Here is a 16214-nt window from a genome sequence, read left to right as displayed (position 1 = left end):
TCACGAGGTAACATTTTTTTTACACCTGGGTATATCCAGTATCTACCAAATCTTATTGGTAATTGGATTTTTTTTTTTTTTTTTTTTTAAGACAAAGTCTCACTCTGTCACTCAGGCTGAAGTCCAGTGGCACTATCTTGGCTCACTATAACCTCCGCCTCCTGGGTTTAAGCAGTTCTCGTGCCTTAGCCTCACAAATAGCTGGGATTACAGTATGTATCACCACACCTAGCTAATTTTTGTATTTTCAGTGGAGGTGGGGTTTCACCATGTTGACCAGGCTGGTCTTGAACTCCTGACCTCAGGTGAGCCCCTGTGCCTGGCCTGGATTTTAATTAATCAATTTTTTTTTTCTTTTTTTTTTTTTGAGGCAGAGTCTCACTCTGTTGCCCAGGCTGGAGTACAGTGGCATGATCTCCACTAACTGCAACCTCCATCTCCCAGGTTTAAGCAGTGCTCCTGCCTCAGCCTCCTGAGTAGCTGGGATTACCGGTGTGCACCACCACTCCCGGCTAATTTTTTTGTATTTTTAGTAGAGATGGGGTTTCGCCATGTTGGCCAAGCTGGTCTCGAACTCCTGACCTCAAGTGATCCACCCACTTCAGCCTCCCAAAGTGCTGGGATTACAGGCATGTGCCACCAAGCCTGGCCTAAAACGTTTATTTTAAACATACATAAGACATGCACACATAAAGATACGCATAGCATGATTGAGGGCTTGGTGTTTTGTTTCTGTAACACTGGGTTTGAAACAAAACTAATGAGAATGTATAGCAGGGCTGAGCGAATAACAGGCTTACTTACGGCTGGAGGGTCAAGGGCTATTGAGTGCAAAAGCTGGATGTAATCAGATTAGCTCAGTGTTGTTTTGTTTTTATAGCTGTGCATTTTAGTGTTTAAGTACACCTTTATTCCCACGGTAAAGAACAGCTTTAAAAAAAAAAAAAGCAACTTTAAATCTCAAGCTTTTGCCCCTAATCTTTTAAAATTTCTTTGAAATAATTATATTATCAGTTTACTGTTTCACTGCACCACAAATTTAGTTTCAGGTGTATCTTGACACTCATTAATATGCTAACAAGTTTTATTAATATTATTAAATTCCTTCCAATGAATATACTTTTTATACAGGTGTGACTTAAGCATTTAAATGTTTTACTTATTCACTAAATAAAAAAGAACGGCAAAAAAAGCAAACTAAAACTGAATGAGCTGGGCGCGGTGGCTCACGCCTGTAATGCCAGCACTTTGGGAGACTAAGGCGGATAGATCACCTGAAGTAGGGATTTCGAGACCAGCCTGGCCAACATGGAGAAACTGCACCTCTACTAAAAATACAGAATTAGCTGGACGTGGTGGTGCATGCCTGTAATCCCAGCTACTCGGGAGGCTGAGGTAGGAGAATTGCTTGAAACCCAGGAGGCAGAGGTTGCAGTGAGCTGAGATCGTGCCATTGCACTCCAGTCTGGGCCACAACAGCAAAACTCCGTCTAAAAAAAAATAGATAAAACTGAATGAATATGAACAGAGAAACCACAGATGCTATTACATATTAAATTGATAATCACACAGAAGAAAAAATAATTCAGATGACTTTTACGCACTTAGTAGGATATATTCTAACAACAAATAGAACTATTTAGAAAACTTGACTTTGATTTGTATTATTGGTGTTTTTGGTTTTTGGGTTTTTTTTTGTTTGTTTTCTTTTTTTTGGAGATAATGTCTGGCTGACACCCAGGCTGGAGTGTAGTGGCACGATCCCGACTCACTACAACCTCTGCCTCCCAGGCCCAAGCCATCCTCCCACCTCAACCTCCCAAGTATCTGAGATTATAGGCGTGCACCACCACTCCCAGCTAGATTTCTTTTTTTTTTTTTTTTTTTTTTTTTTTTTTGTATTTTTTATAGAGACAGGGTTTTCCCCTGTTGTCCAGGCTGGTCTCAAACTTCTGACATCCAGTGATCTGCCCACCTTGGGCTCCAAAAGTGCTGGGATTACAGGTGTGAGCCACTGCACCCAGCCAGGTGTTAATTCTTAAACTGTTTTGTATGTATTATAGAATAGGGCAAATGAATAAAATACTTATATTGGGAAATAGTGTTTTTACCATGGAGAAGGGAGATATAAATATGGAATGGGAAAGGTGAGAAAGAACCCTGTGATGCTGAATGTAAATAGATGGTATGAGTATGGACCCATTTTTTAAAAACTGGTGAGTTCCTAGCTCTGTTCATAGAAAGGACCTAGAAACAATGGAAACCCAGTAGCAAAGAACACATGTAGACTCAGTTTCTAAATACCACTCCCCACTAAAAGGAACCAGGGCCCATTGAAAAACAAAGGAAAAGATCTACTTTTTTCACATAAAGATGTCTGCTAATAAGTAGAAGGAGTGGTAAATAAAATTGATAAAGAAAATTGCCATTTTCTAATCTCAGTATAATAGTTAGCAAGGATTATCATTACATGTTGAAGTCATTGGGTAAAAGGTGTTAGGACAGGATATTAAGATGATCTTAAAGTATCATCCCACAGTTTACAAAGGGGGAAAAATGTACCCTTGTAACACAGACATCTGGTGGTTACCAACTTCGTCAAGTGCTCAAGTTTAGCATTGCCGTAAACAATTATGTGTCTCCTGTTGCGATTATTGGGGTGGGGGGCAAAACATAATATCACTTTTGTGGGGTTCTTGCTGAATATGCAGAATCTAATTTTGAAGAAATGGGCATATATATCCAGAAGGTGGGTTGTTTTGCAAGACAGTTTTCCACACTCTTCAAAAGATTCAATATTACAAAGAATGGAGAGAGGCAGCAGAACTGTTTTAGGCTGGCAAAGACTGAAGAGACATAACATCCAAATGTAATATGGAATCGAATCCTGGGCTTTTAAAAAGTTGGCGTGTTTGTTTCCTGCAGGGGAGAAAAAGAAAACTTAAAGAAAAAGTTGGTGTGAAGAACATTTTAGGGACTGCTAAGGAACTTTTGAGTATGGACTAATTGTTGGATGTTGTTATTACTGTTCATTTTCTGGTTAATCATATGGGAGAGTGTTTTTGTTTGGGGGAGGTGGTTTTGAAGTATTTAAAAGTAAAGAACCAAATTGATTTTAGCCTCTCTAAACAAAAGAAAAATGTGCATATTAAGCTATAAAGATGGAGAAGCAGAGTGGGTTTGGTTAGATGTCAGCAGTTGATGAATCTAGGTGAGGAATATATTGATATTCTCTGTACTCCTTCAATTTTAACATAGGTTTGACATTTTTCAGAATTAAAAATTAATTCCTTTTAGACTTATTTTAGGTGAAATAGTGTAACTTTGGTCCATAAATTTCCAAATCCAGTAGTAAGATCAATGTTATTCATGTTAAATCAAGATATACTGTGTGTTAACTATAACTTAGAATCCTTTCTTGGGGATTCAAATAAGGAATGATTGCAAATTGTATTATCCTTTTTGAGGCTTCTTTGACTAAATTAAATAGTTAACTGACTTTGAGATCATCATTGTACTTCTTATGTTACCATGAAGTTTATGTAACTAATTATGTTCAAAAATTTGAGCAGGATCAAGCACATAGTATCTATATAGTAACTACTGCTTCTGCCATTCTTCAAGGTTTACTCTCTAGTCAGAGTATTTTGTGGTTGTGAAATGCTTTTTTTTTTTTTTTTTTTTTTTTTTTTTGAGACGGAGTCTGGCTCTGTCGCCCAGGCTGGAGTGCAGTGGCCGGATCTCAGCTCACTGCAAGCTCCGCCTCCTGGGTTTATGCCATTCTCCTGCCTCAGCCTCCCGAGTAGCTGGGACTACAGGCACCCACCACCTCAACCGGCTAGTTTTTTGTATTTTTTTAGTAGAGACGGGGTTTCACCGGGTTAGCCAGGATAGTCTCGATCTCCTGACCTCATGATCCGCCCGTCTCAGCCTCCCAAAGTGCTGGGATTACAGGCTTGAGCCACCGCGCCCGGCTGTGAAATGCTTTTTATAAATATTTTTATCTAATTTTAATATTATTGTGGGTTGTTGTTTTATTATTTGGATGTCACAAAAGTAGAAGATTTTACTGGTGTTTTCCATGTCAGTAGAATAATTTGTGCAGGGTCAGATTATTTTTGATTAATTGATTTCCATATTGGTTAGGATAATTTGTGAAGTGGCTAATTAGAAAACTAAGTGTTACAAGTTACCAAATCAGGAAGAGGAAAGCTGTGGCATTGGTCAAGGTGACAGATGTTTTTCAGAAAAGGAATTAACTCAAATTTAGCTTGGTTTTTGAGACGACGTCTTGCTCTGTCTCCCAGGCTAGAGTGCAGTGGTGTGATCTCGGCTCACTGCAACCTCCTCCTCCCAGATTCAAGCGACTCTCCTGCCTCAGCCTCCTGAGTAGCTGGGATTACAGGCATGCACCACCACACCTGGCTAATTTTTGTATTTTCAGTAGAGACAGGGTTTCACCTCGTTGGTCAGGCTGGTCTCAAAATCCTGACCTCGTGATCCGCCCACCTCAGCCTCCCAAAGTACCAGGATTACAGGTGTGAGCCACCGTGCCCAGCCAAATTTAGCTTTTGTTGGCACAAAGTAAACCAGATTTTAAGCTAGGCCTCTTTTCATTTTTGGTTCCTAGTATTCTGATTTTAAAAGGAAATTTAAATGAATCTGGATCACACTATTGCTATTTGATGAGAAAATTTTATATGTTTACATTTTCATGTTATTACTATTGCTTTTTATTTTTATTTATTTTTTGAGACAGGGTCTCGTTCTGTCACCTAGGCTGGAGTTCAGTGGCACAACCATGGCTCACTGCAGCCTAGACCTCCTGGGCTCAAGCAGTCCTCCCACCTCAACCTCCCTGGTAGCTGGGACTACAGTCATGTGTCATCATACCTGGCTAATTTTTGTATTTTTTGTAAAGACAGCATTTCAGCATGTTATCCAGGCTGATCTTGAACTCCTGGGCTCAGTCTGCCTGCCTCCGCCTCCCAAAGTGTTGGGAACCACCATGCCCACCCTTATTATTGCTTTTTAATAAGTTTTTTTGTTTGGTTTTTTTTTTTTTTCATTTGTTTGGTTGGTTGGTTTGGTTTTTGTTTTGTTTTGTTTTTGAGACTCTGTCTCCCGGGCTGGAGTACAAAGACCTTAGCACTTTGGGAGGCCATGGCGGGAGGATTGCTTGAGCTCAGGAGTTGGAGACCAGCCTGGGGGCAACATGGCTAAACCCTATCTCTACCAAAAAAAAAAAAAAATTAGGCAAGCATAGTGGCACGCTCCTGTAATCCCTGCTCCTCCAGAGGCTGAGGTGGGAGGATTGCTTGAGCCTGAGAGGTAGAGGTTGCAGTGAGCCAAGAGCGCACCACTGCACTCCAGCTTGGGAAATAGAGCCAGACTGTGTCTCAAAAAAAAAAATAAAAAATCACCTTGTTTATAGTGAAAAACATACAAATTAAATCTACACTAAGACACGATTTCTCACTATCAGTTTGACAAAAACTCAAAAGCTTCATTATATACATACTCTTTTGGCAAGTCTATGAAGAATATATACTCTCATACATTGAGAAGAATAATATACCAGGTAGAAATAAAGCACCTTTCTTAAAGCTGATGCAAAAATAATTCTTATGTATAAGAGATTAGATCATTACTGGCCTTAATTTCTGAACTCTCGGAAAAATTAAACATCTCACAATAAATGAAGCATCAAAACAGTATTTCCCTATGTTACCACTGCACAGTGGCAAGAGCTTGCTGCTGCAGTTAGAAAAAGGATTAATAGAAACAGTGAAAGGTATAGATTGACCAACTATCTAAAGTAACTCTATAGCAAGGATTAAAATGAAGAAACATGTAGCAATTAGATATTTTTTCTGTTATATTTACTCCAATTGATAAGGTCAGCTAGTTGTTCTCAAATAATTGAGATTGTTGACTAGCATGTCGTGGCATGCTGTTTAAGTCTCATAATCTTATGTACCAGATGGAGGAATATTGGCTGAATAGACCATCAGTAGGTACATTTTAGTTGATGAAATAGCCAAACCATATTGGAGGATGGTTCTCTTAGGGCTCCAGTGTTTGTATAGACTAATTTTTAATCACCAAGTGATGAAGCTTGAAGAGATGCTTATGAACTTTACAGTTAGCATAAAGTCAGGGGGTGTTTCAACCATTATGGATGTTAAACTAAGGATTGTTAAAGATCAGACCAGGCACAGTGGCTCACGCCTGTAATCCCAACACGTTGGGAGGCTGAGACGGGTGAATCATTTGAGGTCAGGAGTTCAAGAGCAGCCTGGCCAACACGGTGAAAGCCTGTCTCTACTAAAAATACAAAAAAATGAGCTGGGCATGGTGGCGTGCACCTGTAATCCCAGCTACTCAGGAGGCTGAGGCCGGAGAATCCCTGGAACCCAGGAAGCAAAGGTTGCAGTGAGTCAAGATCATGCCACTGCACTCCAGCCTGAGCGACAGAGTGAGACCCTGCCTCAAAAAAAGAAAAAAAAAGATTGTTAAAGATCTACTTTGGTAAAACGTTGAAGGGATTAAACATTTCAGTTAAAAGGCAGAGAGTGTCAGACTGAATTTAAAAAAAAGAGACAAGGCCCAACTATATTATGTTTATAAGAAATGCACTGAAAGTGAAAGAATAGAAAAGGTATACCATGCAAACACCAATAACAAGAAAACATACATTAATATCAGACAAAGGAGCTTAAAGATCAGGATTACCTCCGGAGATAAAGCAGGGGCGGGGGTTGGTTCTTCATAAAGGTAAGGATCAATTCATCAGGAAGCTACAACAGTCCTAAATGTGTAACTTTATAATACAGTGTACCCAACAATTGCAGAATATTGTTTTGATCTATATTGCTCAACAGTATAGATCAAATACTGGATCATAAAATAAGTCACACTAAATTCCAGAAGGAATAAAATCATACATGGTATATTCTTAAATCACAAAATAAACTTGAAATTAATAAAGGTAACTTGAAAAATCCTCAGATAATTTGATATCAAGTAAACTTGTTAATCACTAATAGATCAAAGGAGAATTTAAAGGGAGATTAGAGAATATTTTTAATCTAGGCCAGGTGTGATAGCATACACCTGTAATCCCAGCACTTTGGGTGGCCAAGGTGGGAGGATCACTTGAGGCCAGGAGTTCAAGACCAGCCTGGGGAACATAGGGAGACCTTGTCACTACAAAAAAAAAATTTTTCATTAGCTGGGTATGGTTGTACATACCTGTAGTCACAGCACTCAGGAGGCTGAGGTGGGAGACTTGCTTGAGCCCAGGAATTCAAGACTGCAGTGAGCTGTGATGCTGCAGTGAGCTGTGATTCTGCCACTGCACTCCAGAAAAGGCGACAGAGCTAGACCTTGTCTCTTAAAAAAAATGATATACTTTTAAAATAATGTATTTTTAATTTAATAACCAGAAAGTTTGTAGGTGTAGCTAAAACTGTGTTTAGGAAAACTTTCATAGCACAGTGGCTCATGCCCATGATCCCAGCACTTTGGGAGGCTGAGGTGGGCGAGTCACTTGAGGTCAGGAGTTCGAGACCAGCCTGGCCAATGTGGTAAAAACCCGTCTCTACTAAAAATACAAAAATTACTCAGGCACGTTGGCATGCACCTGTAGTCCCAGCTTCTTGGGAGGCGGAGGCAGGAGAATTGGTTGAGCTGGGGAGGAAGAGGTTGCAGTGGGCCGAGATGGCGTCACTGCACTCCAGCCTGGGTGACAGAGCAAGACTGTCTCAAATAAAAAGAAAAAGAAAATAAGAATTTTAAAAGTCAGTGCTCTAAGCTACCAGTTTAAGAAGCTAGGAAATGGCCAGGTGTGGTGTCTCCCACCTGTAATCCCAGCACTTTGGGAAGTCAAGGCCGGCAGATTACCTAAGGTCAGGAGTTCGAGACCAGCCTGACCAACATTGTGAAACCTCATCTCTACAAAAATACAAAAATTAGCCAGGTATGATGGCAGGTGCCTGTAATCCCAGCTACTCAGGAGGCTGAGGCGGGAGAATCGCTTGAACCTGGAGGTGGAGGTTGCAGTGAGCCGAGATCGCACTGTTGAACTCCAGCCTAGACGACAGAGCAAGACTCTGTCTCACAAAAAAAAAAAAAACAAAGGAAAAATGGTTAGCTGGGCATGGTGGTGAATGCCTGTAGTCCCAACTACTTGGGAGACTGAGGTGGGAGGATTCCTTGAGCCCAGCAGTTCAAGGCTGCAGTGAACTGTGATCGTGCCATTGCATTCTAGCCTGGGTGACAGAGTGACACCATGTCTCTAAAAACAGTTGGTGAGGACGTCAGGGGACAGCTAGGAAAAAAGTGAAAGAAAATTATTCCAAAAGTAGTAGAGGGGGAAGAAAATAAAAAGAGCAGAAAACAGTGAAATAGAAATAGATTATATATCAGCAAAGACGAGTTTCTTTGGGGTGGGTTTAATTATTTATTTATTTATTTTATAAGATTGATAAGCCCCTAACAAAACTGATTAAGGGAAGAAAGAAGAACCAAGCAAGTTGCCAATACCAGGAATGAAAGACTAGACATCAGTGTAGACCTTAAAAGAATAATATGGGAATATATGAATTGCTTTGTGTCAACAAATGTGATAGTTTAAATGAAGTGGACAAATTTCTTGAAAAATAATAAACCAACACAAGAGGAAATAAAATCTCAGTTATCTCTGTATCTTTTAATGAAATTGCAACAGTAATTTCAAATCACCCAGAAAGAAAATTCTAGACTGTTTACTGTTACTTTCTACCAAACATTTAGGGAAGAAATAATTTTTACTAATCTTACACAAACTCAGACAGCTATGCACCATGATACATGCCTGTAGTCCCGGTAACTCGGGAGGCTGAGGCGGGAGGATCTCTTGAGCCCAGGAGTTCAAGGCTGCAGTGAGCCATGATCGTGCCACTGCACTCCAGCCAAGGCAACAGAGCAAAAACCCTGTCTCTTAAAAAGGAAAAAAAGGCTGGGTACGGTAGCTCACACCTGTATTCCTAGCACTTTAGGAGGCCGAGGTGGGCGGATCACGAGGTCAGGAGATGGAGACCCGCCCGGCCAACATGGAGAAACCCCGTCTCTACTAAAAATAAAAAAAAAAAAAAAAATGAGTTGGACATGGTGGCGTGCACCTGTAATCCCAGCTACTTGGGAGGCTGAGGCAGGAGAATCGCTTGAGCCAAGGAGCCGGAGGTTACAGTGAGCCAAGATCACACCACTGCACTCCAGCCTGGCGACAGAGCAAGACTCCATCTCAAAAAGAGAAAAAGAAAGTTCAGAGAATAGAAGAAGAGGAAATATTTGCTGACCCTATAACCAAAGCCAAATAACTGAAATACCAACTATGACTAGATTGTTACAAGACAATTATAGAGCACTGTCTCCCATGAACATAAATGTAAGAATGTTCATTAGAAGTAGAAACCAGCACTTCAGAAGAAGGATTGTATATAATGACAAAGATTTATCTCAGGACTGGGAAGCTGCAACATTTGAAAATCCGTTGTAACTTACCACATTAACAGACCAGGAATAAAGAATAGAGAATCCAGAAATAGACCCACTCAAATACTTACAACAGAGTAACAAGACAGTTCAATGGAGAGAAAAGACATTGTTATAATAAGGGGTGTTGCAGCAGCTGGTTATCTGTGGAAAAAATAAAACTTGACACCTGGCTTAAACTATAAATTAAAAATAATTTGAAATAGATTATAGACATAAATTGGTAGTAGAATTGGAGTAGAGGGAGGGGTATGTGTCATGATCAGGAACTCACGTAAGAGATTTGCTCTAACCATTGAATGCGTAATCCAGAGGACAAGCAATGGGAGGCCAAGCCAGGTGAGGAAACACAGAGCAGCATGGAGATGGAAACATACATCTCAAAGTGGCTGATGTCTTGGTCATCGCCTAAGAATACTAGAAATAACTGGATGGGTTCTACTCCCTACAGAATTCTTGAAAGCACCAGTCCCTACATTTCTGGGATATTATGGGTAGTTGTGTTAGGCTTCTCCTGAGCTTACTGGAGCTCTAGCCAGACTGGATTTCACCTTCAAGGGAGTCCCACTAGCTCCCCTTGTCTAAGATACTAAGATACTGTGCTGTTTTCTGAAGCCACTTTTTTAATTTTTTTTGAGACAGAGTCTCACTCTGTTGCCCAGGCTGGAGCGCAGTGGCCCAATCTTGGCTCACTGCAACCCCTGCCTCCCAGGTTCAAGCAATCCTCCTGCCTCAGCCTCCCGAGTGCTGGGACTACAGGCGTGCACCACCACGCCCGGCTAATTTTTGAATTTTTGTAGAGACGAGGTTTCACCATATTGGTCAGGCTGGTCTTGAACTCTTGACCTCGTGATCTGCCCACCTCGGCCTCCCAAAGTGCTGGGATTACGGGTGTGAGCCACTGCACCTGGCCCTGAAGCCACATTTTAAGAGGGATAAGAACAAATAGAATTCATTAAATTAGGAGTGCAAGAAAGGAAGGGGAGAGTGTTATAAAGACCATGTAAAGTGAGTTATGGTTGAAGGAACTGGAGCCTGAAAATGAGCAGATTGCAAGGGGCATGATTGTAATCTTCATGTGTTTTAAGAGCAGAAGGATAAACTTCTGCTGTGGGCTAGACTGGTGAAAGTATAGAAAATGATGAGAGAAGAGGTAGGTTTTATTAACTGAAGTAAATAGTTTGAACTTTTATCTTGAGGGGAAGCCATCAGAAGGTCTAAAGCACGATAGTAGTGTGATTACATTTATATTTTGTAAAAAATCACTCTGACTACCATCTTTAGGTTGGATTTAGAGGTTGTGGAGCAGGGAGGTGCTGTTGAAATATAGTGAAAACCTGCACAGATGAAATACTAAGGAGAGAGCACAGTATATCAAAAGTGAATGATCCCTAAGTACTGTAGAAACTTAAAGAAATTTGATATAACCTAGTATGGCAGAGAATTGGGCCCTTTCTAGGGACTTTGTTACTCATATTGCCAGAACTTTTTGCAGCTGCTTTAGGCAGAATGCAGCCTCACAGTCCCATCTTAAGGGGAAGCCTTGAAACCAGTCTGTTGCCTTGGAAATGCTGAAAAAGCTCCTTGTAAACCTGTCTGCTAATTTGGCTATTTGTCCAGATACGTAGTATTAGAATCATTGAACCTTAATGTTGGTGTTGAATGTACCATTTCTGCTACTTCTTTAGCTGATATGGGTCCTTGCTGTCCCATCTGCATATCTGCCTGGGACAGTATTCCATGTGTTATAAACATCGCTTGCATCCAAGGATACTGGACAGTATATTGGCTCCCCCACCCCGCCCCCCATATTGCCATAGAATTCCCAAACTATTCAGTACACTTCAATTTCCAAGATTATTAATTTGTACAGATTTTGGGGGGAGAAATAGGCAATTACCATCATTAAAATGCTACATTACTTTATATCATTGAAAAATGTAAAACATTTTTTTAAATTTTTTTATCATTTAAAAAAATCTCTTTAAGCTGGAAACTCTTTGACGTCCTTTGGAACAGAAACATCAAACAGTGGTACCTTACCCCAAAGTAGTGCGGTTGGTTCTGCCTTTACACAGGATTCAAGATCTCTAAAAACACAGTTATCTCAAGGTAAGCTATCTCATCCTAAAGTATTTCCATTCTAAACTTCTATAGTGGTTTTTCTCTTTTTCTGAATGTAAGAGCTTTTGCAGCTTGTAAAAGTTTTCTCCAAATTGGTGTATTGCAATGAATATATTATTGAATGACTCTCACTATTTAGACTTATTACAGTTCTTAGATCATGAAACTAAAAAGTTGAGCATTCTCTAAGTTGGACTTTTTTTGCAAAGAAATTATATAACTTGTATGTAACACTGAAATATATCAAATTAGGCTCAGACTCACCATTAAAGTTGAGCTATCCAAGATGAATTGGAAATATCATCTGAAAAAAACTGTGTATTATGCTGTTACATTTTCCCTAACATCCCCACAGGATGGAGAGTAGTAGTTCTCAATGTAGGCCACCCACAACTGAATCATCTGGGTTGCTTCTTAAAAATTTAAATCCTGAGACTTATACATCAGAATACCTGGAGCCTGAGGATTTGTATTTTAATAAGCTTCTTAAAGGATTATTTTATTTATTAAAATTCTGCTTTTCAGCCAGCCAGTCTCATAATTTTAAATGGTTATCCATACCTTTTATTCTTTGTTTTCTTTCTTTCTTTTTTCTTAATCTTTTTCTTTCTTTTATTTACTTATTAGAGTTGAGGTCTCCCTATATTGCCCATGCTGGTCTCAAACTCCTGGGCTCAAGCGATCCATTTGCCTTGGCCTCCTCATAGTGTTGGGATTACGGGCATAAGCTATTGGGCCTGGCTTTTTTTTTTTTTTTTTTTTTTTTTTTTAGGAGATGGGTCTTACTATGCTGCCCAGACTGAAATGCAGTGGCTCTTCACAGGTGTGATCATAGCACACTGCAGCCTTGGACACCTGTCCCCAAACAAGCCTCCCGCCTTAGCTTCCCCAGTAGCTGGAGCTACAGCCTTGTGCCACCATGCTCGGCTTTTCCTTATCTATTTGTATCTACTTCTAATATGGGTATTTTTGGCTCATTGCTTTATGTGAATGGGTTTTTTTGTTTGTTTGTTTGTTTGTTTGTTTAGTAAAGCAATGTTAAGTCATTTCAGAAAGACTTATAATCACAACAGTGTTTTAAAAAGCTATTAAGGTTGAAAATTCAATGCTAAACATAATCTTATGTATTTCACTTAAGATATTTTGAAATAGTTCTTACTGTTACTCATATTGATTAGCTTAATTTTTTTCTTTTTTCTTTCTTTTAAGATGGAGTCTTGCTCTGTCACCCAGACTGGAGTGCAGTGGCACAATCTCGGCTCACTGCAACCTCCACCTCCCAGGTTCAAGCGATTCTCCTGCCTCACCCTCCCAAGTAGCTGGGATTACAGGCACGTGCCACCACGCCCAGCTCATTTTTTGTATTTTTGGTAGAGATGTGGTTTCGCCATGTTGGTCAGGCTGGTCTCAAATTCCTGACCTCAAGTGATCCACCCCCCTTGGCCTCCCAAAGTGCTGAGATTATAGGCGTGAGCCACTATGGGCAGCCTACTTGCTTAATTTTTAAGCATTCTAAAGATTGTTTGTTCTTGGGATAGGGTCCTGCTCTGTCTCCCAGACTGGAATGTGGTGGTGTGATCATGGCTCACTGCAGCCTCCCCCTCCTGAGCTCAGGCCATCCTCCTAAGCTCAGGCCATCCTCCCAATTAGCTGAGATCACAAGCAAGCACCACCAGCTAGTTTTGTAGGGATGGAGTTTCGCCATGTTGCCAAGGCTGGTCTGGAACTCCTGGGCTCAAGTGATCCACCCACCTCAGCCTCCCAAAAGTGCTGGGATTATAGGCATGAGCCACAGTGCCCAGCCTATTCTGGAATTTTTAGTTAAATCAGGAACACATGAAAAAGAAGAAGCATAAATATTGAAATTAGTGTTATTCATGAAGAATGAGAACTAATTAAGGAACTTAAATTAGGCAGAGGCAAAATGTAAATTAAATATACAAAAGTCAGTAGTTCTGGCCAGGCACAGTGGCTCATGCTTGTAATCCCAGCACTTCGGGAGGCCAAGGCAGGTGGATCACCTGCGGTCAGGGGCTCGAGACCAGCCTGGCCAACCAACATGGTGAAACCCCCATCTCTACTAAAAATACAAAAATTAGCAGGGCATGGTGGCGTGCACCTGTAATCCCAGCTACTCAGGAGGCTGAGGTGGGAGAATCACGTGAACTCGGGAGGCAGAGATTGCAGTGAGCCAAGATCACGCTACTGCACTCCAGCTTGGGCAACAGAGCAAGACTCCATCTTAAAAAAAAAAATAGTCCTAAAGCCTAATCCATTGATTATGTAATAAGGAGAAAAGATTACAGTAATGTAAAATAGAAATTGTATACAAAATATATATAAGAAATAAGTTGGTCATACTAAGAAATATGACCAACTTCTATGATAATGTAAGAGAGGGACTTAAAAGTCACATATAGGCCGGGTGTGGTGGCTTGCGCCTATAATCCCAGCACTTTGGGAGGCCGAGGCGGGCGGATCACGAGATCAGGAGATCGAGACCATCCTGGCTAACACGGTGAAACCCCGTCTCTACTAAAAATACAAAAAATTAACCGGGCGTTGTGGCGGGCGCCTGTAGTCCCAGCTACTCAGGAGGCTGAGGCAGGAGAATGGCGTGAACCTGGGAGGTGGAGCTTGCAGAGAGCCAAGATCATGCCACTGCACTCCAGCCTGGGTGACAGAACGAGACTCCATCTCAAAAAATAAAAATAAAAAAAGTCACATAATGGAAGAAACATCTTATTCCTAGATAAAAGAACAAGAATGTTACCAGCACTTAGGGAGGCAGAGCCAGGATGATCACCTGAGTCCAGGAGTTTGAGACCAGCCTGAGCAATGTAGTGAAACATCATCTCTACCAAAAAATTTAAAAAATAAGCAGAGTATGATGGTGGACATCTGTGGTCCTAGCTACTCAAGAGGCTGAGGCAGGAGGATCACTTGAGCCCAGGAGGCCGAGGCTGCAGTGAGCGCTAACTGCACCACCTCACTCCACCCTGGGCGACAGAAACGAGACTGTCTCCCAAAAAAAAAAAAAAGATTCAGTATTGAGAAGACTTTACTTCTCATAGCTATCAAATTTATTGCAAATTAATTAAAAATCAATGCAAATAGAATAGTAGGAGAACTTAGTAAAACAGATTAGCTTTAAAATAAACATAGAAGTGTGGCTGGACATATTTGAAAAATAAAAGTAATGGGCTTACTGACATGATAATAAAATGTAGCAATGCAGTAAAAAAAAAAATAAGATGAATAGAATGCAATAGGCAATCAGAAACAGATCCAAGTATAAATACAAATTTATCCTGGGTGCAGTGGTTCATGCCTAAAACCCCACCATTCTGTGAGGTCAAGATAGAAGCTAGGAATTTGAGACTAGCCTGGGCAACATAGCAAGACCCTGTCTCTCAAAAAATAAAAAATTAACTGGGTGTGATGGGGTGCGCCTATCAGCTAATCGAGAGGTGAAAGCTAGAGGATTGATTGCTTGAGCCCAGGAGATCAAGGTGGCAGCAAGCTGTGATTGCAGCACTGCACACTAGCCTAAGCAACAGAGCAAGACTTCGTCTTAAAATAATTTAATAGATGATAAAGGTATTATTTTAAATTAGTGGAGACAAGACTGTCTGTTCCAATTAATAACATTGCCTGATCATTTGGAGAAAGTCACTCTAGATTCTTTCCCTCATACTGAGCACCAAAAAATATATAAATAGTAAATAGATTAAAATGTTAAAAACTTTGAAGTATGTGTTTATTAAAAGAAAGAGGGGCCGGGTGCGGTGGCTCAAGCCTGTAATCCCAGCACTTTGAGAGGCCGCGACGGGTGGATCACGAGGTCAGGAGATTGAGACCATCCTGGCTAACACAGTGAAACCCCGTCTCTACTAAAAAAATACAAAAAAATTAGCCGGGCGAGGTGACGGGTGCCTGTAGTCCCAGGCTGAGGCAGGAGAATGGTGTGAACCTGGAAGGCGGAGCTTGCGGTGAGCTTAGATCCGGCCACTGCACTCCAGCCTGGGCGACAGAGCGAGACTCCCTCTCAAAAAAAATAAAAAGAGGTGTATTTACAAGTAGCTATGACAAAGAAGTCCTAGGGTTTGCATTTAAGTTTTATCAACTAAAATTTCTGAATTTCACAGAATTTAAATTCCTAGAATTTTCTTTTAAGTATAATAAGATTGTGAAGATAGCTGAAGGGAGTGGGCCTTTATTATGCAGAAATCACTTCTGGATTTATTCCTAATAATGTGTCCAGTATCACAGTATCACCTGTATTTCCCTGTTTATAACAAAACTGGCATCATGATGATTATTAGGCCTTAATAGTAAAAAGGCTTTTTAAGTACACAACAAATGTTTCTGTACTTGCTGTGATTGCCCCATTGCTTATACTTCTGTAGTGCTTGTGAGCTGTAGGATCTCTTCTCAAAAGCCTTGATAAAGTAGTTTTATAAACTTATAAGATGATTTAATGTAGTACCATAAAATTAACTGTAGCAGTAGGCTTTTTCAAGAAGACCCGTGAAATAAAAAAATTAGCAAGG

General features: G+C 40.5%; 2 protein-coding genes across 4 annotated transcripts in view; one reads left to right on the top strand and one right to left on the bottom strand.

Annotated features, from left to right (window-relative positions):
• The window catches only part of PEPD (peptidase D), an 873572-nt gene that overhangs the window by 834859 nt on the left and 22499 nt on the right, over positions 1 to 16214 (bottom strand). The window lies entirely within an intron of this gene.
• The window catches only part of LSM14A (LSM14A mRNA processing body assembly factor), a 59415-nt gene that overhangs the window by 28505 nt on the left and 14696 nt on the right, over positions 1 to 16214 (top strand). For all 3 annotated transcript variants that reach the window (XM_050768470.1, XM_050768471.1, XM_050768469.1), the window contains exon 4: positions 11527 to 11649. In XM_050768470.1, the coding sequence (XP_050624427.1) occupies positions 11527 to 11649 (123 nt within the window). The remainder of the gene's footprint in view (positions 1 to 11526; positions 11650 to 16214) is intronic.

Source organism: Macaca thibetana, chromosome 19, assembly GCF_024542745.1.
Source record: "Macaca thibetana thibetana isolate TM-01 chromosome 19, ASM2454274v1, whole genome shotgun sequence".
Taxonomy (NCBI): domain Eukaryota; kingdom Metazoa; phylum Chordata; class Mammalia; order Primates; family Cercopithecidae; genus Macaca; species Macaca thibetana.
Note: the sequence above shows the minus strand (reverse complement) of the source record. Positions and strands in the feature narration are given on the sequence as shown.